Source organism: Pseudonaja textilis, chromosome 5 (assembly GCF_049901715.1).
Source record: "Pseudonaja textilis isolate UNSWEBS1 chromosome 5, rPseTex1.2, whole genome shotgun sequence".
NCBI classification, from domain to species: domain Eukaryota; kingdom Metazoa; phylum Chordata; class Lepidosauria; order Squamata; family Elapidae; genus Pseudonaja; species Pseudonaja textilis.
Window position 1 is genome coordinate 21,870,094 of NC_141994.1, and position 22,917 is coordinate 21,893,010.

The window sequence follows — 22,917 nt, forward strand, 5'->3', positions numbered from 1 at the left end:
CCCAGTCCAGGTTGACTCAGCCTTCCGTCTTTCCGAGGTCGCTAAAATGAGGACCCAGATTATTGGGGACAAGAGGCTGACATTGTAAACCATTCACAGAGTGTCATAAAGTACTGTGAAGTGGGATATAAGGCAAACTGGTATATTGCTATTGGTATCTTGTTTCCCAGGACTATTTAAGATATTTCAGCCCTCTTCGCTTCTATAAAAGTTTTTGCCTGTTCCTCTAAGATCTTCTCCCTGGTTCTCAAAATCTTTACCATTCCTCAATTTTTCTCCCTCTGCCCCCTTTTTTTTTCATTCTAAACTAAAGCAAAAGGCCAATTCCTCATCGGGGCTCATTAGGAAAGCAAACTGAAATTTGAAATACTAGTAAGTACGATCATTATTTCCTGCAATCGCTGCACTGGTGACACATTTGGGATTCCAGATGTGGTTCCAGTGTATCTAAAAAAAAAAAGAAAAAGGAATATTGTGCGGTTGGGAAAAGGGCCAAAAAAGTACACACAGAGACACACACACACACAGACACACACACAAAATGACCGGGATGAGAGTGTGCCTGGAGCACAGGGGTATTTTCCTTTACAACACAGGAAAGTGCAAAAGGAATCCTGATTGCGGCTTATATACAATTAGATATGATAAAAAGAAAGGGCCGGGAGGAAAAAAAGTGATTATTTTTTCCCCTCTTGGTTTAACATCAATGACTCTCGAGAAGACCCAACCCAGGCTGTTTTGATTCCCCCCCCCCCCAAAGAAAAGCAATCAAAACCAGATTAAAATATTAGTGAGGAAAGGAAGGTGGGGAAGGGAGAAAAAAAAAACCTTACGATCTACATCTGTGTACCCTGAGGAATATTGCTTACGTGGACAAAAAGCTGAGCAGCATGAGAGAGTTTGGGTGATTCCCCCGCCCGCCCCCCTTTAACTACTCTGCCGTTGCTATTAATATCACGCTCAGCTTTGTGATGCAAGATACACCCACCCGTTTTTCTGAGAACCGAGCTGACGGGCTGCGATAAGTCACAGGCTCCGCCGAGCTGCCCTGTTATAAAAGTTGCTGGGAGCTCAGCGCACTTCCTCACTGAGCAGCTACCCTTCTCAGATAAGATGAAGCTTGCTGGCCGGGTGTTGCTGCAGGCAGTGGCTCTGCTTCTTGCAAACAGGTTCGTTCTGTCGGAAGACCACGCAGGAAGGGGAGACGAAGAAAGGAGAGGAGGAGGAGGAGATAAGGGGTCTCCGGCTTGCCCTCTCTCCCTCCAAAGCAGCGGGAAATGCGATGGAGAGGAATGTCCCTACCAGGTGAATTTTCCTCCCCTGACCATCCAGCTGCCCAAGCAGTTCCAACTGATGGAGAAAACCCTCCAGGAAGTGGAGCTCCTCAAGGAAATGGTCAACACTCTGAAGAAATCCTGCCAGGATTGCAAACTCCAGGCAGATGACCACCGACACAAGGACAATAACGACTTCCAGCCGGCCGGCCCCGCAAACCAGAGCATGGTCCAAGACAACCGAGTCACCGACCTGCAGGACAAGGTCACCAAGCTGTCCGAGAACCTGAAGAACGCCAAGAACCAGATCCACACCCTGCACGGCCGGCTGGAGCAAATGAACCTGGTCAACATGAACAACGTGGAAAGCTACGTTGACGACAAAGTGGCCAACCTGACCTTTTTCGTGAACAGTCTAGATGTGAAGTGCTCCTCGCAATGTTCCGTCGTAGAACCCAAGCGAGGTAGGTGGGCTAGTGAGATTTCTGCACGAATTAGAAGGTTTAACACCTTGCTGTGTGGAGTGTTGTTGTTGAACCGAGTTATAAAGAAGTCAGGATTTGGGGATTGGTACCTATACCTAAGAGTAATGGATGAGATACATTAGAATGGAACTGAATGGAATAGAACAGAACAGAATAGAATAGAAAATATGGAATGGAATGGTACAGAATGGAATGGGATAGATAGGATAGAAAAGAAAATATGTAATGTAATGTAAGGTAAGGTAAGGTAAGGTAAGGTAAGGTAAGGTAAGGTAATAGAGCAGAGTAGAGTAGAGTAGAGTAGAATAGAATAGAATAGAATAGAATAGAATAGAATAGAATAGAATAGAATAGAATAGAAAATATGGAATGGAATGGAATGGGGTGGGATAGGATAGGATAGGATAGGATATGACCGGACAGGATAGAAAAGAAAATATGTAATGTAATGTAATGGGACTAGGACTAGGACTAAAATGGAATGGAATGGAATGGAATGGAATGGAATGGAATAGAATAGAATAGAATAGAATAGAATAGAATAGAATAGAATAGAATAGAATAGAATAGAAGAGTTGGAAGGGACCTTGGAGGTCTTTTAGTCCAATCTCCTGCTCAGGCAGGAAACTCTACATCATTTCAGACAAATGGATTTCCAATCTCTTCTTAAAGTCTTCCAGTGTTGGAGCATTCACAACTTCTGGAGGGAAGTGGTTCCACAATTAACAAGGCTCATCCAACCTTGTTATTTTTGGAATGAGGGCACCTCTGAAGGGTGAGAAAAGCAGCCGATGGATATGGCTGGTTGAAGACATTAGGAGCGAAGTCAAAATATTATAACAGGTAGTCCTCGACCATACGACCATAATTGAACCCAAAATTTATGTGGTTAAGCAAGATATTTGTTAAGCGAATATTGCCTTATTTTATGACTTTTCATGTCATAATCACCGCAGTTAATAAGTTAGTAGCATGGTTGTTAAATGAATCCGGCTTCCCCATTGACTTTGCTTGTCAGAAGGTTGTAAAAGGGGATCATAGGCCCCCGGGACATTGCAACCATCATAAATATGAATCAGTGGATAAGCCTCTGAATTTTGATCACGTGATCATGGGGATGGTGCAACGGTCGCAAGTGTGAAAAATGGTTGTTAAGTCGCTTTTTCCAGTGCCTGCTGTAAATTTGAATGGTCGCTAAATGAACACTTGTAAGTCGAGGACTACTTGTATTAGCTCAGGTGAGCATCAGCATCAGTCTGAGTATATATTTTTCTGTTAAGGTAAAAGGATTTAGGACCCAGGTACAAACTTCACGCTTTTTGTAGACGTTTGGATCAACAACTGACGGAAAAGTACAGAGGCACAATTTATTGCAGATTTCCTCCTGGGGTTTTCAGAAAGAAACATCCGCCTAGGAAAAGCTGGGTGTTCAATGTTAGCAAACTGACAACACACACTATACTCAGCTACCTTCATCTACATCTTATTAGGTTAAAGAAAAGCATCCTTTGCTGTTCACTGGGGGATACCAAGTGGTACCAAAGCGGGACCAGTTATCATTTGCCCAGTTAGTTTGCTATTCGCTAGGGCTAAATCAGATCCAACTAGTTTGGCAATTTTAAGACTTGTGGACTTCAGTTTCCAGAATTCCTCAGCCAGCTATTAACAGAGTTGGAAAGGATCTTGTAGGTCATCTAGTCCAACCCTCTCTGCTCAAGCAGGAGACCTTACACCACTTCTGACACATAGCAGCCCAGTCTCTTCTTGAAAGCCTCCCACAACTTCTGAAGGCAATTTCTGTTCCATGGATTGATTGTTCTCACTGTCTGAAAAGTTCTCCTTGTTTCCAGGTTGGATCTCTTCCTTGATCAGTTTCCATCCATTATTCCTTGTCCGGCCTTCAGGTGCTTTGGAGAATAGCTTGACCCCTTCCTCTCTGTGGCAGCCCCTCAAATAGTGGAAGACAGCTATCCTGTCTCCCCTGGTCCTTCTCTTCACTAGACTAGCCATGCCCAGTTCCTGCAACCATTCATTGTATATTTTAGCCTCCAGTCCCATTATCATCTTGATTGCTCTTCTCTGCATTTTTTCTAGAGTCTCGACATCTTTTTATAGTGTGGTGACCAAAACTGAATGCAGTACTCTAGGTGTGGTCTTACTAAGGCTTTATAGAGTGGTATTAGTACTTCCCTTGATCTTGATTGTATATCCCTCTGTTAATGCAACTTAGGACTGCGTTGCCTTTTTTTTTGCTACTGCCTCACACTGATGGTTCATATTTAACTGGTTGTTCACTAAGACTCCAAGATTCCTTTCACAATTACTGCTATTAAGCCTAGTTTTATCCAGTCTACAAGTGTCCTTTTGGTTTTTCTTGCCCTGTAGGACTTTACTTTTCTCTACATTGAATTTTAAAGTGGCCACATTTAGAGACCTCTGCCTTACGGTATTAAAGATATTATGCTGTCAAGTCAAGAATGTACCTAGCAATCCTGTTAGCGAGCATTGCTGGTAATCCTTGTCTTGACTATGCCAAAGGGTCTTGAAACTTGGGAACTTTAAGACTTGTGGATTTAGAATAGAATCGAGCTGAAAGGGACCTTGGAGGTCTTCTAGTCCAGCCCCCTGCTCAAGCAAGGCAATCGATATCATTTCAGACAAATGTCTAGGCTCTTCTTAAAAGCCTCCAGTGATGGAGCTCCCATGATTTCTGCAGGCAAAGCTGTTCCCCTGGTTAATTGTCCTCACTTTTAGGAAGTTACTTCTTAATTCCAGGTTGCTTCCTCCTTGATTCGTTTCCATCTGTTGTTTCTTGCCCTGCCCTCCAATGCCTTTAGTTGACCCCCTCTTCTTTGTGGCAGCCCCTCAAATACTGGAATACTGCTATCATGTCACCCTCTAACTTCAACTCCCACAATTCCTCAGACATCTAGTTTGAGTCCACAAGTCTTAAAATGGTCAAGTCTGCAGATCCCTGCATTCATGCATAGAAACTGAAAAACATCAACTTGGTTTTATTGCAAGGATATTTCCGATGATGCTGTTAGTGCTCTTGAGTTGATAATGGAGTTCTTTTATATTTGTAAGGTAGACAGACTTAAACCATAGTTTCAGCTGGAAAAATGTGGCCATCCTAGACCAAGCCAAGTCCAGAAATGCTTAGGAATTTCTAGAAGCCGGGCAGTCTGACAAATTCACCATCGATAGACACATAGACATTAACAATATCTGTAGACTTTGCAAAGTGACAATCAGCTAACCAAAAAGGGAACAAAAAGACCCACCAGCAATCAGCACCCGGATCAACATAGATTAACTCCAAGGTTAACATCAGACCAACAATCAAGTAAACAATACCCCAATCAGAAAAAAATGCCAAAAAAAGTCAACAGCAAACAGCCCAACTAAAGAATCTCTAAGACGACAGCCACCAACCCTGGCAAGTCAAGACACTAGAATATAAACTGACAGCAAACCCCACTCCTTACTAGCACTGATGAAGTTACCTAGTTTGGTAATGAAATGTCTGCAAAACAACCGAGCTCAAAGAGCACCAAGGATCCCACAGTTGAAATATTAAGGAACCACCGTTTTTGGAAGAGGAGTAAGGGTGAAGATTGCATCTAGGTTGGTTTGGGGTTTTAAGAGTAAAAGGGGGGAGATGAATTTTTCAAACCATTTATGATGGGATTAGAACACCCGAATAATATTTTATCTGTCCTTTCCCCCCCAAATTGTTTTCAGCTTTATCTTGGGAATATTGATTCTAACATATTGTTGAAACGCCTCAGCTTTAGATTGGAATGATGTGAATCTCCCATGCATGCGAACTTTTAAAGGAACAACTCAAAAAATTAAAAGCTTCATCATGAAATATTGTTTTGAACTATTTTAAAAAGCGATTCAAGTGCTCGCCATATGTGTTACATGGCTGCTATAGTCTTATATAGGGAAAGGCCCAAGTGATGGAATCCTTCAGCTGCAAATATCTAGACTGAAGTAGGAATTGTATTTTCTAAATAGATGGCATATCATATACCAAGAGAGGGAATCTTGGCAAAAGTTCATAATATAAGCAGTGTAAAATGAGGAATTGATTTGTATGAAATTTCCTTCCAGCTAGGCCATTTTCGGAGTTGCTTTATCTTCAATGCAGTCTGTTCTAACCACCAAAAAAAAAATGCTTTGTAAATGATGGCACTTGGCATTCAAACATGATCTATTTTGGCTTTCAGATAATTTTTTTCCAAGCTTCTTTCCAAGAAATGTAACATTTTAAATTGGTTACATTACAGTAACCAATGAACAACTTAAAATTCATCCAGAGCAGACAGAAATATTTATGCCCAAAGTATGTTATATGGTTAATAAAGTTCAGGTTTTGTTGTAAAGAAATCTGGACCAGGAATAAATACCCCCCAAACAGCGTAAGGATGCTTAGGAATAAAATGCACTATTTCATAGAATCTTAGAGGTGGGGAAGGGACCACAGAGGTCTTCTAGTCCAACCCCCTGCATAAGACAGGAGTGTATATTCCATCTTGGACAAATCTTTTCTTGAAAACCTCCAGTGACCACCCACAACACCGTGAGGCAAACAATTGATTAATTGTTCTCACTGTCAGGAAATTTCTCCTCAGTTCCAGGTTGGATGTCTCTTCAATGAATTTCCACCTGTTGCTTCCTGTCCTGCCCTCTGGAGCTTTTCTGTGACAGCCCCTCAAGTACTGGAAGACAGCTATCCTGTCTCCCCTAAGTCTTCTGCTCACTAGGCTAAACATAACCAGTTCCTACAGCTGTTGATCGTACCTTTTAGTCTCCAGAGCTCTGGTCATTGTTGTTGCTTTTCTCTGCACTCTTTCTAAGGCCTCCGTATCTTTTTTGTACTTAAATGGCTCATATAAATTGTGAACTTGCAAAGCTCAAAACTTAGGTTGTTCTCAAATATATCCCTTAAGTGACATTATTAAAAACCATCACGTAGGATGTGTGGCAAATGTCACTGTGACCATCACAAGAGTCATGGTGGCCCAGTGGTTAGAATGTAGTATTGCAGGCTGACTCTGCTCACTGCCAAGAGTTCAATCCTGACCAGCTCAAGGTTGACTCAGCTCCCTCCCTCCCTCCCTCCCTCCCTTCCCTTCCTTCCTTCCTTCCTTCCTTCCTCTTTTATTCCCTTTCTCCTTCTCCTTCTTGGTGGTGCAGTGGTTAGAATGCAGTATTGCAGCTGACTCTGCTCACTGTCAGGAGTTCGATCCTGACCGGCTCAATGTTGACTCAGCCTTCCATCCTTCTAAGGTCGATAAAATGAGGACCCAGATTGTTGGGGGCAAGAGGTTGACTCTGTAAACTGCTTAGAGGGGTCTGGAAAGCATTGTGAAGTGGTATATAAAGTTAAGTCTAACTAGTATACAGGTAGACATCGACTTACAGCAGTTGATTTAGTGACCACTCAAAGTGGGTGGGGCCAGCTTGACCCCACTCCCCAAACTGCTGGCATGTTTCCTCTTCCCATTGGGTAAACTGGGATGAAGCTACACTGGCCTGATCTTTCTTTCAATCTGTCCTCTTTGTCTTGGGTAGACCAGGATGGCCCCATGGGCCGAATCCAACCACATTGAGAGCTGGAGCCATCCTGTGGGCCTTGAGTTTGACACCCGTGCTCTACTAAATTCCCCCCATAAGGAGGGGACTCCCTTCTTTCAGATTTGTCAGATCACAGGAACGGTAAATCCATGATCAAGATGTTGTTAAATTACACACGTGCAAGTGGTCAGAATTAGGGCTGCTAAGATGATTGATAGCTCAGTAATGTTTGATACACCACAGGCTTCCTGCCACTGCGTATTTGCTAACATAGCCTAGTCTTCCCAAATAAATAGATATTAATTGCCAAATTTTTGAACCACGAGACCTCAAATATGGTTAACAATAGCAATAGCACTTAGACTTACATACCGCTTTATAGTGCTTTACAGCCCTCTCTAAGCAGTTTACAGAGTCAGTCTACTGCCCCCAACAATCTGGATCCTCATTTTAATGCCCTTGGAAGAATGGAAGGCTCAATATTGAGCTGGTGAGGATCGAACTGCTGGCAGTTGGCAGTCAGCCTATAATACTCATTGCACCACCAGGAAGGAGAATGAAAAAGGAATAAGGGAAGGAAGGAAGGAAGGAAGGAAGGAAGGAAGGAAGGAAGGAAGGAAGGAAGGAAGGAAGGAAGGAAGGAAGGAAGGAAGGAATAGCAATAACACTTAGACTCATATACTGCTTCACAGTGCTTTTACAGCCCTCTCTAAGCGGTTTACAGAGTCAGCCTATTGCCCCCAACAATCTGAGTCCTCATTTGACCCACCTCGGAAGGATGGAAGGCTGAGTCAACCTTGAGCCTGGTGGGATTTGAACTGGCAAATTGTAGGCAGCTGGCTGCAGGAGAAGTAGCTTGCACTACAGAGGCTCTTATTACTTATAGAGTTACTTATAGAATTAGAAATAAAAAAACCCAACACAAACCACACTGAAGCAGGCCAAGATGATAAATTGCAGACTTTAAAAGGATAACCCAGCACCCACAGTTGGGAGGACGCCAAAACCCAGATAAGGCTCAACCAAGATAAGGCACACTTTGCTTCCAGCAAGGAGCCATGTGCAAACGCCTCACTTATGTCCTGTTCTCCCAGTTGCAACCAATGAAAGGGATCAGGGCCTTTTTCTCTCTCGCAAGCCATGTTGCTCCCTTATCCATTCCTCCCTAGGATGAAGAGGGGGGATGGGCCTGGTTCTTCCTCTGAACGCCCAGCCGGCCTGTGCCCTTCCCCAGTTTCCTCCACAGCCACCGGAGCCACACTCCCACTCCCTGTCAGCTGTTCCACCTCTCCCTCAGAATCAGACTCCAACTGGGACATGACAGAAGGCTATAAAGCACTGCAAAGTGGTATAGAAGTCTAAGTCCTATTGCTATTCTCCCTTATTCTAACACTGCCTCAAGATGCCCAAAATCTTTTAAAATGACTTTTTCACCATTAGCCTGGAGGGGACGTCAGATTGCCGGTAACTGGGAACCAGAAGTCCGGGGGGGGAGGGTTAATGGGTCAAATGGTTGCCATGGTAATGCAATCAAAGCTCAGCTAAATATTTGATCACCTAGATATTTGAAACAATAATACTCTGGCTCCTGACATCTCCAAATGATAACTCCAGCACATTCATATAAGAACCAACATTTCATTCTTTATAAAGTACAAATGAAATGTTGCACCTTAACAAAAATTTGTGTAAGAAAAAAAAATCAGGACTGTGTGAATAGTCTTGCTTATTTCAATGACATTAAATGCCAGTGAACTAAAAGATTTATAATAATTGGGAAACATCTGGAAGACCTTTAAAAAAAATAATAATGAAGTGTTACATTCCTGCTTGGTGCCAAAACTAGAAAGTTATGCAATGCCACTATTATAGGAAATCACTGTCATCCTTTTAAATGACTGTTTTCAGAGAACATCGTGCCCAGCACCACTTTAGTAGCAGAGTCACTGCTACTTCTACAAATAACTGGCCATAACAGACTTGTTTCAGTTATCTTTTATTTGAAATAAATAAATCTGTTTTCCCTGAAAGGACAGTAATAAAAATCACGAGGCCAGCTCTTATCCACCCAGAAAAAGCCAATCTCAGAGGTTGAGAACAGCTGCTGTAAATCTTTTGAACTGTCGCATAGTACTAAGAAAGGTTATGATAACATGTTTGCCCCTAAGAGTTCTTATAGCAGATTTCAGTGACTGTAAGATATTTTATTGAAGGAGATGATAGAAAGATGGAGGGAGGGAGGATGGGAGGAGGGAAGGGAGAAAAGGAAGGAGGAAAGAAAGAAAGAAAGAAAAAAAAGAGAGAGAGAGATCTCAATGACTGTAAGGTATTTTATTAAAGGAGATGGTAGAGAGATAGAGGGAGGGAGGAGGGAAGGGAGGGAAGGAAGGAAGGAGGAAGGAAGGAAGGAAGGAAGGAAGGAAGGAAGATCTCAATGACTGTACGATATTTTATTAAAGGAAATGATAGAGTGATACAGGGAGGAAAGATGGCAGGGTGGAAGGGAGGGAAGGAAGGAGTAAGGAAGGAAGGAAAGAAAGAAGGAAGGAAGGCAGATATCAATGACTAAGATATTTCATTAAAGGAGATGGTAGAGAGAGGGAGGGAAGGAAGGAAGGAGAGATGGAGGAAGAAAGGAAGGAAGGAAGATCTCAATGACAGATATTTTATTAAAGGAGATGGTAGAGAGATGGATCGATGGAAGGATGGTTGAAAGGAAGGAAGGAAGGAAGGAAGGAAGGAAGGAAGGAAGGAAGGAAGGAAGGAAGTTCTTGACTGCACAGAATACTTTATTCTTCATACATATTCTAACACCAATAAAAAAAACTTCTCTTTTTTGGAAATACAATCTCATCACAACTGCATCCTTGGGTACCATGTTAGCTAAGTCAAAATAGCCTGTTACTTGTGATAACAGCCATCTCCCTCCTTCTCCCTAGACTACCTGCTTCTGCCAGGGGACTGTTCCAATTATTTCGCCGCTGGAAAGCGGCAGAATGGCATCTACAAAATCACCCCAGATCCCAGAAACCATAGCTTTGACGTGTATTGCGACATGGAATCCTTCGGAGGGGGCTGGACTGTGTTCCAGATGCGCCAGGATGGCAGCGTCTCCTTCAACCGAACCTGGGAGGACTACAAGAACGGCTTTGGAAACGGTAAGGAGTTCTGGCTAGGGAACGACAAAATTCACCTCCTGACCAAAAGCAAGGAGATGGAGCTGAGGATCGAGCTGGAAGATTTCAACGGTGTCCGAGAATACGCCAAATATGACCAGTTCTACGTCGCCAATGAGTATCTCAAATATCGGTTAACCATCGGCAGCTACACTGGCACTGCCGGGGACTCCTTGAACTTCAGGAAACCCTACAACCATGATCAAAAGTTCTTCAGCACCCCGGACAGGGACAACGACCAGTACGCTTCAAGCAACTGTGGAGCCTATTATAGCTCAGGATGGTGGTTTGATGCTTGTCTGGCTGCCAACCTCAACGGCAAATATTATAACAAGAAATATAAAGGGGTGCGCAATGGCATTTTTTGGGCCACGTGGCCTGAAGCTTCGGATCACAACATGAACGGTTACAGAAAAGCTTTTAAGAAGGTTAAAATGATGATGAGGCCCAAAACGTTTTTGCCATGAATCTTTCCCCCGCTCCCAAAATCCAGTTTGTCCAATCTTGGCACTTTCCCTCAGAATTTGAGTGCAATTTAAGAATATTCTGTTACATTTCTTTTTAAAAAAAAAATCTTTCTCTTGCAAGCATTCCTCTCCCAAAGTACACGGACATCTTTTCCTGACCAAATTCATGATACTACACACCAGAAAAGTCTCCAAATTTGGCGATTTTAAGACTTGTGGACTTCAATTCCCAGAGTTCCCCAGGCCAGCCATGGTGAAGGGCTCAGATTTCTGGGAGTTGAAGTCCACAAGGCTTAAAGCGCTCCATCATGGATACATCCTTCTTTCTTTTCTTTTCTTTCCATCACTCTTTCTTTTAATTTGTTTCTTTCTCTCTTTCTTTTTTTCTTTCCCTTCCTTCCTTCCTTGATGTTTTTAAAAAGACTCTAGACAGTCACTTATATGAAATGGTATAGGTTCTCCTGTTTGAGCAGGGGGCTGGACTAGAAGACCTCCAAGGTCCCTTCCAGCTCATTCTATTCTATTCTATTCCTATTCCTATTCTATTCTAAAGTTGCCAAGTTTGGAGACCAAGTTTGGTATATACAAAGACTTATATGTTTGGACCACATAATACTTCAGCCTCACACATTTTCCAAATTTGGATTTAGGCTCAATTATGACACAGTGATTTTGAAGGAATTTGAGTAGTCTGGTTCCATTATCTGCTCCTAGGGAAAAATGCAGATAATTAAAGGCATTTAAACACAAAGTCTAAATGCCCCTATTTTAATGCACATTCCTGAAACATATTGATAAATTCAATAAGTGGTTTCCCACCCACCCCCAGTCTCTTAGTTCAGTCTATTTTACAAGGTTGTTGTTGGGATAAAGGAAGGGGAAGGCCCCATGCCACACTGCCTTGAGTTTTTGGAGAAAATGCTGCAGGCCAATGTGATTTAACCATGAGTTTCAAAGCCAGTGAAACTAAACTGCCTTGCCACGCTTTCCAAGGCGAGGAAAAAAATTCATCTCTTTGTGACTGTGCTTTTCTATGTAAATAATAGAGGTTATATTTTTATAGATGATGAATTATGCATTTTGCCACTGTCACTTTTCTTTATCATGAACGATGTCTAAATAGTTTGTAGAAGAGTAGGTGCATTCGTTCTTTTGTGTTTGTTTGTTTGTTTTAGTCAAAGCCATGAAGAATCTTGGAGCACCTTAACTAATTTTAGCTTTTATAGCATCTTGTTGTAGTACATTTTTATAATTTTATTCTGAAATACAATAATGTTTGTTATAGTATAAAAATACGTGGACCGCAGTTGGCTTTATTGGATGCATGACTCTGAAACGGTTGATTGTGATCCAGAAAGGTTACATTCCACTAGATGCTGTTGTCATTTCTAATTAATTTATTGAGCTTTACACGTGAAAACTATCATAATAATTATGCCAACTCTTGTGAATGTACGTTAACAATTAGGATTTGCTCAGACAGGATGAGATGAATTTAAGTGCCGCTGAAAACAATGGCAGATGTCTACATTGCTGTTTGAAAACAAGGACAATTAAATGAACTTAAATTACTGTGGCCTAATTAAGTATTTCCAGTTCTAGATTTAAAATGCTGGATATATTTTTTTCAATAGGAGAAGAAATAATCCCCAAACTATCTTTATGCTTATAAAAGGAAAACCATAATTTAACGTATCACATTTAGATAGAACAGCTGTCACGTTAAGGTGAAAATTAACCAATGGTAAGATAATTCCATGCAATCTCAATAATACAGGTAATCCTCAACTTACAACAGTTTGTTTAGTAAGCGTTCAAAGTTACAACACCACTGAAAAAAGGGACTTATCCCGAATAGATTTATGGTTTGGATGAACAAGGAATTAGAAAACAATGTGAAAATATAGCTATATTGACTAATACTTGGGCAGATCATAATCCCTTACAGATAATTTGGAAAGTACAAAAAAAGAAAAATAGGAAATGGATGTTAGATATAAAAATATTGAAAGAAAAATAATGCCTACAAATGATTAGAAAAGAAATGAAATTTTTCCTTAAAGTAAATAAGAATTAAAATACAACTCTTCAGAATTTATGGGATACAGCAAAAGCTTATGTAAGAGGGATCACGATAGCATATATAGCCAGAAGAAATAAAGAGAAACAGAAAGAACAAAATGAATTACAGGAAGAGTTTAAAAAGATTGGAAATAACTTTACAGAAGGAACCGCAAAGTGATAAAATAAAATAAAAGAAAGGGATTTAACTAAACATAAATTGAATTTGTTAAATCTGGAGGAATATGTAAAAAAAATAAAATTGGTTAGGCAAAATTTCTTTGAACAAGCAAATAAGCCTGGAAGATGGCTAGCTTATAAATTGAAAAAGGAAAGGGAAAAGAAATTAATTTAACAATTACATGATGAAAATGGGACACAAACCCCCGAAACCTTCCGGAGGGGGAAAAAAGCATATTGTACAAAAATACTATGAAAATTTATACAGACGGGATCAAATAGAGAGGAATAAGATAGAACAATATCTTAAGGGGAAAAACCTGCCACAAATTTCAGAAGAAAAAAGGGACTTATGACCATTTTTCACAATTAAGACCGTTGCAGCCATCCCTGTGGTCACGTGATCAAAATTCAGATGCTTGGCAACTGGCATGTACTTATGACAGTTGCAGTGTCCCGGGGTCACAAGATCCCCTTTTGCGACCTTCTGACAAGCAAAGTCAGCGGGGAAGCCAGATTCACTTAACAACTCTTGTTATTAACAACTGCAGGGATTCACTTAACAATCATGGCCAGAACGGTCGTAAAATGGGGCAAATTCACTTAACGAATGTTTTGCTCAGCTTGAACAGAAATGTTGTGCTCCACTGTGGTTGTAAGTCGAGGACTACCTGTACAATTATTAGGGTTCAAAATCTGAGCAGTAGCTCTGCCACGTCAAGCTCAAGTCCAAAGATGAGACCATGATACCCCATCCATTCCAATCCCTTATTTGCTTGTGTCCAATGGACAGAATCTTGCCAAACTTTCTACAGCCTATTAAATACATCCTGAGAGATTTTAGGGCAGGGGTGTCAAACTCAAGGCCAGCGGGCCACATCTGGCTTGCGGGGGCCGCTCTGGAAACGGTGAAAGACCGGCTTGGGGGCCTCTGCCAGCGAAAACAGAAGTTGGGAAGGCTGTACATGGTCCTCCCAGGCTCCATTTTCGGCTGCGATGGCCTCCCAAGCTCCGTTTTCGCTGGCAGAGGGCTGCAGGAGGCCGTCACGGCCAAAAACAGAGCCTCAACAAATGACGCCGAGCTGGCCATGCCCTCGCTGGCCACGGTCCTCCAGGCCTTCCAAGGCCAAACACAACTCTGATGCGGCCCTCGATGAAATCGAGTTTGACACCTCAGTTCTAGGGTATGGTTACCTTGAACCTCTTCCTCCTTCCCATATCCAGCTGTGGACTGGGCAGCAGCCTCTTAATCAGGATCTCTTTCTGGGAAGCCTCTTGAGTTGGCAAAATACTCCCTCCCTCCACCCACCCCACCTGCTGCTGCAGGGGAACAATCCATCACAATCCTGCACTGCTGTCGCTATCCCACCCTTCGACGGAGCCGACAAGGGAGGGTGAAAACCAGCCAGCAACAACTTCTCTCCGCCTCTGTTCTTCTCCTTATCAGCATTTGCTCTTCACTGCCAATGGGAGCGATGCCAGTTTGTCTTTTGGGAGAGAAGAGCAACTAAAGAGGCCATTGATGGCGGGATAAGCCAGTGACAGTAGAGAGATGACAAATCTCAGGAGCTGGGAAGGAGGCCAAGATGAGCGATGCTGTCGTCAGGACACCATCTGCTTCAGTCTGAATAGAGCTGGAAGGGACCTTGGAGGTCTTCTAGTCCAACCCCCTGCTCAAGCAGGAGACCTTGTCCCATTTGAGACAAGTGGCTGTCCAGTCTCTTCTTCAAAACCTCCAGTGATGGACCACACATAACTTCTGAAGGCAAGCTGTCCTGATTGATTGTCCTCACTGTTAGGAAGTATCTCTTTAATTCCAGTTGCTTCTCTCCTCGCTTTGCCTTCAGGTGCTTTGGAAAATAGGTTACCCCCCCCCCATCTTCTTTGTGGCAGCCCCTCAAATACTGGAAGACTGCTACCATGTCACCCCTAGTCTTTCTTTTCTCTAGACTAGCCATGCCCAGTTCTTGCAATCCTTCTTCATATGTTTTAGCCTTCAGCTACGCAGCTCCAGGGATAACACTCCTTCTCATTTGTAGCAGGAAAAGTTGAGGTCACAGCGAATTAGTTCAGTTTCTCAAAATTAATGGCACCAAGCAGAGTCGCACCAACCTCAGATCAGCCTAGTCCTTTATCTATACAAAAGGATGTAGGGGTGAAGATTGACTTGGGAGTTGATCAGATAGATAGGCTGCTAGAATCTAGATGGTGCCCAACTGGTTAACAAATCAATCAAAACACTCATGAATGATGCGTAGGACCTCAAACACAGGTCTCTCCCCGTTTAAAATCTATCTGAAGATTTTGGTCGGCATTTCTTTTCATTCTCTAACAAAGAGGAAGGTCAGGTGGCCACATGGGGTGACTGTAAAAGCCATTGAAAGTGAGGAATCTTAAAGTCATAAAATCTGAGGAGTTCAGATTGCTAACTCCTGGGTTGAGATCGAACATTCCTCCTTATTACTTTATAGAGAGCCTTCCTTCGGCACGCTCTACTTACTCTCCAACTCAACAGCACATTTTGTCCACTTAGTCAGAATTACTCATTTTGGAATGCTGTGGGGGGAAGGTGACACTTGATATTTCCTTCAAAAGAGTTCATATATTTGCCTAATTTTTAAAAGCTATTTTAAAAAAAAAGTTTTCCCCAGCTCAACACTCCCCAGACATGTAAGTCTACAGTTCTTATCATTCTTGGTGTGACGGGAAAAACAGTTATTTTATTTATTTAGCGTGTAGCCTAACATACATGGACTTACAACAAGTATTAACATTTCACTTAGATTAAAAACACAGTAAATGTTTAAAAGATCTATATTCAGACGCTAATGAAATACAGTTTAATACAATTAGAAGACTCTAGCTTTGGGAAAACTGAATTAGCTTGTTTGGCTTAAGTAACATTTTTCATCCATAAAGGCTGTATAAAAAAATGTACGTATCAGCGTATACACCTTTATGCTATGGTTAGTTTTTAATAGAGAAAATGATTAAGAGTATATTTATAATACTGCATTACTGTGAACAGAAGAAAGATACATACACAGAGGAACATAAATTAATATTTAAAGCAGAACGGAATTTTTTGAAGGCCTGCATTTAGCATCTTATTTGTATATTATTGCTATTGACAAAAAGAAATAGATGCTTATGTATATCTGCATTACAAAGGAGGCTTTTGCCTAGTAGAATTAAATCCATATTTACTACTCTGTTACAAATCTTATTTAACTGGAGAGTATAAGAAATTGTAATGTTAGAGGAAATATATATCTGTTTCGGTTGAAAATGTTTTCTGATGTCACACATCAATATTGACAGTAAATTTCCTAAGTTAAAAAAAGCATATTATAATGTATACTACTGCTTAGCCCTGATGCTTATCAAAACACTTCTTCCAAAATACAATCAAGATAATAAATGTTAAGGATGTTAGTAGGCTGTTTTTGACTACTATATTTATAAAATGAACAAAGCTTTAAGATCTCTATGGGAAACAGCAATGCTAAGAGCAGAACGTAAAATGTTTTAAATGCATGAAGGAAAATAAAAACAGAACGGATGTTGACTCCCATAATCAAATGGCTTGCAAAGCAGAGGGAAATATAAAGCTATCCAAATGAAAAACCAAAACCATTTATCTCAGGCAAATCATTCTTTAAATGATCTGTATAATGCACATAATATTAATCAATTCCACATGGTTGTTCAAATGGAAAAAAAGGGTATAACCAACTGACATCTGGAAAACAGAGAAATTAGTCAGATTTTCATTTTGCTTAAGGCATATCTACACAATGTGTTAAAGGAGTTTTGAAATGTTAGAAAAGTGTTTTGATAGCATACTTTACTCCAAGAGATCTATCTACTGTGGCATTCTGGGAATTTACATAATTCTTTGCTCATCATAAGCTAGAATTCCCAATGTTTTTTGCTTAAAATGCCAGAGAAAACTGTCCCATCTCTTTCATGAAGAATACCTTGCATGTAAAATTGTAAACAATGTTTACTTTTCTGAAATGTGTGACTTTTCTGAATTAGCTACCTTGCTGAGTTATTTTTCAGTGTTCCTGTGTTTAAATGATTTTAATCATGTATTTGTCTCAAAGTAATCTGCTCATATGTCGTTACATCTACTATGTCTGATTGTTTTCAATGCAAATTGTCATCAGAACTGCCTACAAAATAAAGAAACAACAGGCTTGATAATGGCTTTATTTTGTAATTGTGATGACCCAGGGTGGGATACAAAATAAACACAGTCACAAAAAACAGGTGAAGCCCCTTTTATTCCTTCACTTTGCTTCCAAGCTCCAAATATCCTTGACTGGAGACAAAAATCTCCGACACAGCAGTTACAAGAAGGAGGAAATGCTGTTTAAATTATAAAGAGTAAAAAACAACACAAACCAGGCAAGATAAGGGCTTGAAGACGTCCACAGATAGCAGAACACACACTGGGAAGGCCACCAAACTCAGAGAGGAACTATAAACTAGAGATATTTCCATGCTTTGTTTCCAGCACTCGCCAGTATGCATGTCCATCCTCTTATCCAGTTGTCACAGCTGCAGTAGACCACATCTCTCCTTTATCCTCTCCTCCCTACATGCTCTAGGATGGAGAGGGGATGGGCCTGGGTCCTCCTCTGACTGCCCAGCCGGTCTCTGCCCTTCCCCAGCCTCCTCCACCACCTCTGGAGCCACACTTCCACTCCCTGTTGGCTGTTCCTCCTCTGCCACAGAGTCAGTCTCCACCAGGGGCATGATAGTAATACTGTTAAACCCTATGTATGAAATTCTACATGTCCCAATCAGAATTCCTCATTTGACCAATTAGAACCAGAAGAAAATTGGAATCAGAATCTTAAGACTGCTTTTTCCTTGAATATTATTATTATAAGAGCTGTTATTTAACTTTCTGGACTGAAGAGCCAGATAAATATATTTATTCTTTTAAAATCAGGGAAAGAGGTCAGGCAGCTCCCCAGATGTTGTTAGACTCAAACACTTGGTAGCCATAGCAAGCAGAGAAAGGATGGGGAATAATACTTTACTCCAATGTTTGTAGAGTTTCAGGTTTCATCTCCTGGAAATATGGTTGAATGACATTTCAACACCCTGAAGTCTTAATTAAATCCAGAAATCACAAATTATTTGATTGTGAATTCCAATTTTAGCAGGCTTTTATGAACAGAGGATATACCAAACTACTGTCTGCAAAACTGAAAACACTAACATTTTATGCAAACAAATAAAGCATTTGTTTAGTTTGTTGTTGTAAAAACATGGACTCTGCTGGTTTCAAAGTCTACTCTGACCTTGAAAAGGTCAAAAACAAAAATCAGGAAAAGATTATGAGGGAAAATAGGAGGCTCCGTGGCATGTATCTTGTTGCCTGACGGATGTTCATTTTGAACAATTTTTGCAACTACCCGTAACTTCCAACTGGAAGACACGAAAAGACACCGTAAAAAGAAAATGGAAGATCATCTCTGCTTAAACAGGAAGACTGTCAGGTTTATTAGCATGAAGCACACAGCTACAAACAGGAGGTATCTCGCTCAGCATAGGTATCTCTGAGAAACTTCTGGTAGATCACAGAGTAAGCCTGACCCAGCAGTGTGCTGCAGCTGTCAAATATCTAATACAAATTTTGGACTGCAGCAATAGAGTACAGTGTTGAGATGACAGGAAGTGATATCTCCACTCCAAGCTGGGCTAGAAAAACTGCACCTAAAACACTATATCCATTTCTAGTTGCCACAATTCAAGAGGCTGGGGAACTGGAAAGAATACAGAGAAGAGCAACAAAGATGGTGAAGGACTTGGTGGTTAAATTCTGTGAAGAATAGTTAATAGCAATAGCACTTAGACTTACATGCCACTTCACAATGCTTTACAGCCCTCTCTAAGTGGTTTACACAGTCAGCATGTTGCCCCCAACAATCTGGGTCCCCATCAGAGGTGGTCTTCAGCAGGCTCTGACCAGTTCTGGAGAACTGGTAGCGTAAATTTTGAGTAGTTTGGAGAACCAGCAAATACCACCTTTGACTGGCCCCACCCCCATCTATTCTCTGCCTTCCGAGTCCCAGCTGATCGGCTGGGTCTTCTTTTGTTGCCCTGCACAGGAGAACAGAGCTGGAAAGCAGGTTAGTGGGGTGGGGATTTTGCAGTAACTTTCCCCCAGGAGTGGGGAGGGAACGAAGATTTTACAGTATCCTTCCCCTTCCACGCCCACCAAGACGCACCCACCAAACCACGCCATGCCCACCAAGCCATGCCCACAGAACCGGTAGTAAAAATTTGAGTCAACCTTGAGCTGGTCAAGATCGAACTCCTGGCTGTGGGCAGAGTTAGCCTGCAATACTGCATTCTAGCCACTTTGCCACCACGGCTCATAGTGAAAGTGTCGGTGTCTACCTAGCCAAGCCTAGGGGAGAGGAAGCTAAGACGAAACATGATAGTGGTCTTTAAATGTTGGAAGAGATGGGAAGATGATAAAGAGCCCGGAGAAGTTGGTGTGGTTTGATTCTTCAGAGCACCTAAAGGTAGGACAAGAACCAAGGGGGGGGGGGGAAGCTTTAAAGAAGGAGATTCAAATTTGAAATAAGATTTCAATTGTGACAGCTATGGAGCAGCGACAGAGCCTTCCATTGTGGATGTTCTATTATGGGAGTTTTTCAAGGAAATGTTGGACAGCTATTTGTCTGCGATGGTCTGAGATGTCTAGCCCTGGATTGGAAGGGACAAGAATACTTCCAAGATCTCTTCCAACTCCATATTTATATGAAAATGTGCAGGAGACAATATGGTCCAGCATTACACATATTTCCAACTCCAACTGCAAAGGAGGGGACAGATTCTCCAAAATATACAGATTCTCCTTGCATATATAATTTAGATACTGCATAGGTGTGAAAGGCCTATGAGCGTCATGCTGGCCTAGTGGTAAAGGCACTTGCCTTCTACTCAGAAGGTTGGGAGTTCAATCCTAGGTAGCAGCCGATGTTTCTCTTTCAGGGCGCAAAGAGAAAATATTTGCTGTAAACTCCTCATAGGCATCAGGAAGAGCATCTGGCCAGTAAATGCTTAGCTCTATCCAGTCTCCCCAACTCTACCCCAAATTAAGTGATTACAGGATCATAAAAAGGGAGCTTTTATAGGGATGAAAGCCCCCTTTAGATTCTTCAGCAATTTCACATAGGAATGGAAATGATCTAATACAACAATCCCCAACTTTTCTAGTTCCAGGGACCCGTTTCAGAAGAAAAACTGTCTTCCATGGATCATCACACGTATAACCTAGATCCTGCACATGAAAGTTCGCTCACTTCTCCACAACTTGCACAGCCCGGTTCCCAACAAGGGTTGGGGACCCCTGATCTAACACACTCACAAGTTGATTCACTGACTTTTGAACACAAAAAAGAAACCTTTGTGTGAGAGAGCTTCACAATGTCATATGTTCAATGCAGTAATAGTTCTGGCTTGGCAATCTTGTCTTAATGCAACAATTATGGCCCAGCTGGAAAAGTTTTGTTCACTAGTGACATTACATTCAAGCAGTTCCGGAGGGGGGCTCTTATGCGCATATTGGAGTCAATCGTAAGAGACGAGTCCTTAAAGCATTTCCTCCATTAGATGCTGGCTCTTTATGTGGAAAAAAATGTTTTTGCATTCTTTAGCCATCATGCAAGAGATATTAAAAGAGATAAAATTATCTGCATTGAACCCCACCCAGTGTATTAATCGTTTCAACACTTTCTTTATACGAAAAGGCTGTTGAATCTGTCCAAGGACGTATGGAAGAACAAAATTAGAAAAAAAAAAAGGTACTCCGTGGTTGATAGTTCTAGAGGAAAAATACATATAAATACCTAAATAGTAGTTTAAAGTTCACTGGATTAGAATGTTTCGCCCCAAAGAGAAAGGCAGAAAATTGAGAATAAGAGATTATGATTGCTTGGAGGGCATTAGACTTACGAATCCTTCCTACTTGTGGCTTCCAACCGACCGTTGAAAACCAGCATGGGTGGTTTAAAAAGTCATGCCGGCCACATGACCACAGAAACGTCTTTGGACAGTGCTGGGTCTTCGGCTTTGTAACGGAGATGAGCACCACCAGCCCTAGAGCCGGAAATGACTAGCACGTATATGGGAGGGGAACCTTTACCTTTACCTATATATGTATATAGTACATATCTATATATACTATATAGTATATGCAGGGATGTGATTCAACATTTTTAACAACCAATTCTGTGGGCATGGCTTAGGTGGTGGGTGTGGCTTGGTGGTCATGTGACTGGGTGGACATGGCTTGGTGGTCATGTTAGTGTCTGGGTGTGTGGCCAATTCAATATCACTCACATCGAGGCACGCATCTCCTCGCCTGGCCTCGCATGACTGTGGGGTTGCTGCAACAGTCGTAAGTATGAAAAATGGTCATAAGTCACTTTTTTCAGTGCCATTGTAATTTTGAATGGTCACTCCACACAAGCAAAGTACCAGCAAAGGAGGGGGGAAAAGCTCCAGAGACATTCCTGAGACAAGAAGTCTAGTCCTGCCAAGAATGTAATAAGGGTTAACGGAGAGGCAGTTTCTGTAAGCAACACCAGAATGTTTCCTTCCTGCCTTCCTTACAGGATTAGGCCAGTAATTTCTTCTAACAACTGGTTCTCTGAACTGCTTAGAATGTTAACAACCAGTTCTAGCAAATAGGTGTGAACTGGTAGAATCCCACCCCTGAGTATATGAAATCTGCCCTGAAAAGTTTTGAGGAGGTGGAAGGTTGGGGACACTTCCAAGGAATTTGGAATTTGCAAATTTTAGCAAAACTACACTAGCAGAATCTTGCAAGTCTGAAAATGCATTTCTCTCCCATCACTGTTACAACCTAAGAAATTAGGGAGGATCTCTTCTGAAATGTTTATTCCTTCTGCAGTCACAGCTGCCTCTTATCTAACCATTGTCCTCTGGCTGTGGCTCTTCCCCCATCTCCCAAAATCTTTCCCACATACCGATACAGGGCGGAGGCAAGTCACTTCTGCTGCATTTATTGATCCTGTGACCTCTGCTCAGTATTTATCAAGCTATGTACATTCTTTCATTCCAACCCCGAGGTTATACAAAAAATAATTAACCGAGCAATAGTTCTGAAACCCCGGGATTGGCTCTCAGATATGCACATTTGCACAATTACCATCCTACATGCCACAAATGCTTTGGCACTACTTGAAAGTCCCACAGCTACCATTGGCATCAAAAGGAAAGACAGATGTTGCTTTCGTTCCATCCATAAGCCTCTCAGCATCAATTTTGCGAACATTCTTCAGGCTAGCTGCAATTAATGGATTTTTTTTTTAAATGGGACTGCTAATGTTTGTATTCTAGTCTGCTAGTTAAGTTTCAGACAGGGTGATAAGGGGAAGGCATATCTCCACATACGAACGTGGACATAATCAAGTCCAGAAAAAGCAGTGCAGACAAAAAGAAACGGCTGTTTTCCCCAGCTCTAAAACCACAAAAGATCATTAAATTCTCGATTTATATCCTCCCGCTGGCCAGATGCACACATGCAGTTTGGCTAGCAAAGATGAAAGAGTTCAGTCTTTATCATCAACAAGGGTAGAGAGTTACTGAGCAAAAAAGACTGGGTGCAATCTGATACCAACCCTATCTAACTCAA

General features: G+C 41.6%; 2 protein-coding genes across 5 annotated transcripts in view; one reads left to right on the top strand and one right to left on the bottom strand.

The window, feature by feature from the left end:
* The window catches only part of CCDC146 (coiled-coil domain containing 146), an 87,935-nt gene that overhangs the window by 42,331 nt on the left and 22,687 nt on the right, over positions 1-22,917 (bottom strand). The window lies entirely within an intron of this gene.
* FGL2 (fibrinogen like 2) lies at positions 993-17,438 on the top strand. The gene is made up of 2 exons (XM_026701782.2): positions 993-1,738; positions 10,285-17,438. The coding sequence occupies exons 1-2, from the start codon at positions 1,114-1,116 to the stop codon at positions 10,986-10,988; spliced, it is 1,329 nt and encodes a 442-aa protein (XP_026557567.1). The 5' UTR covers positions 993-1,113; the 3' UTR covers positions 10,989-17,438.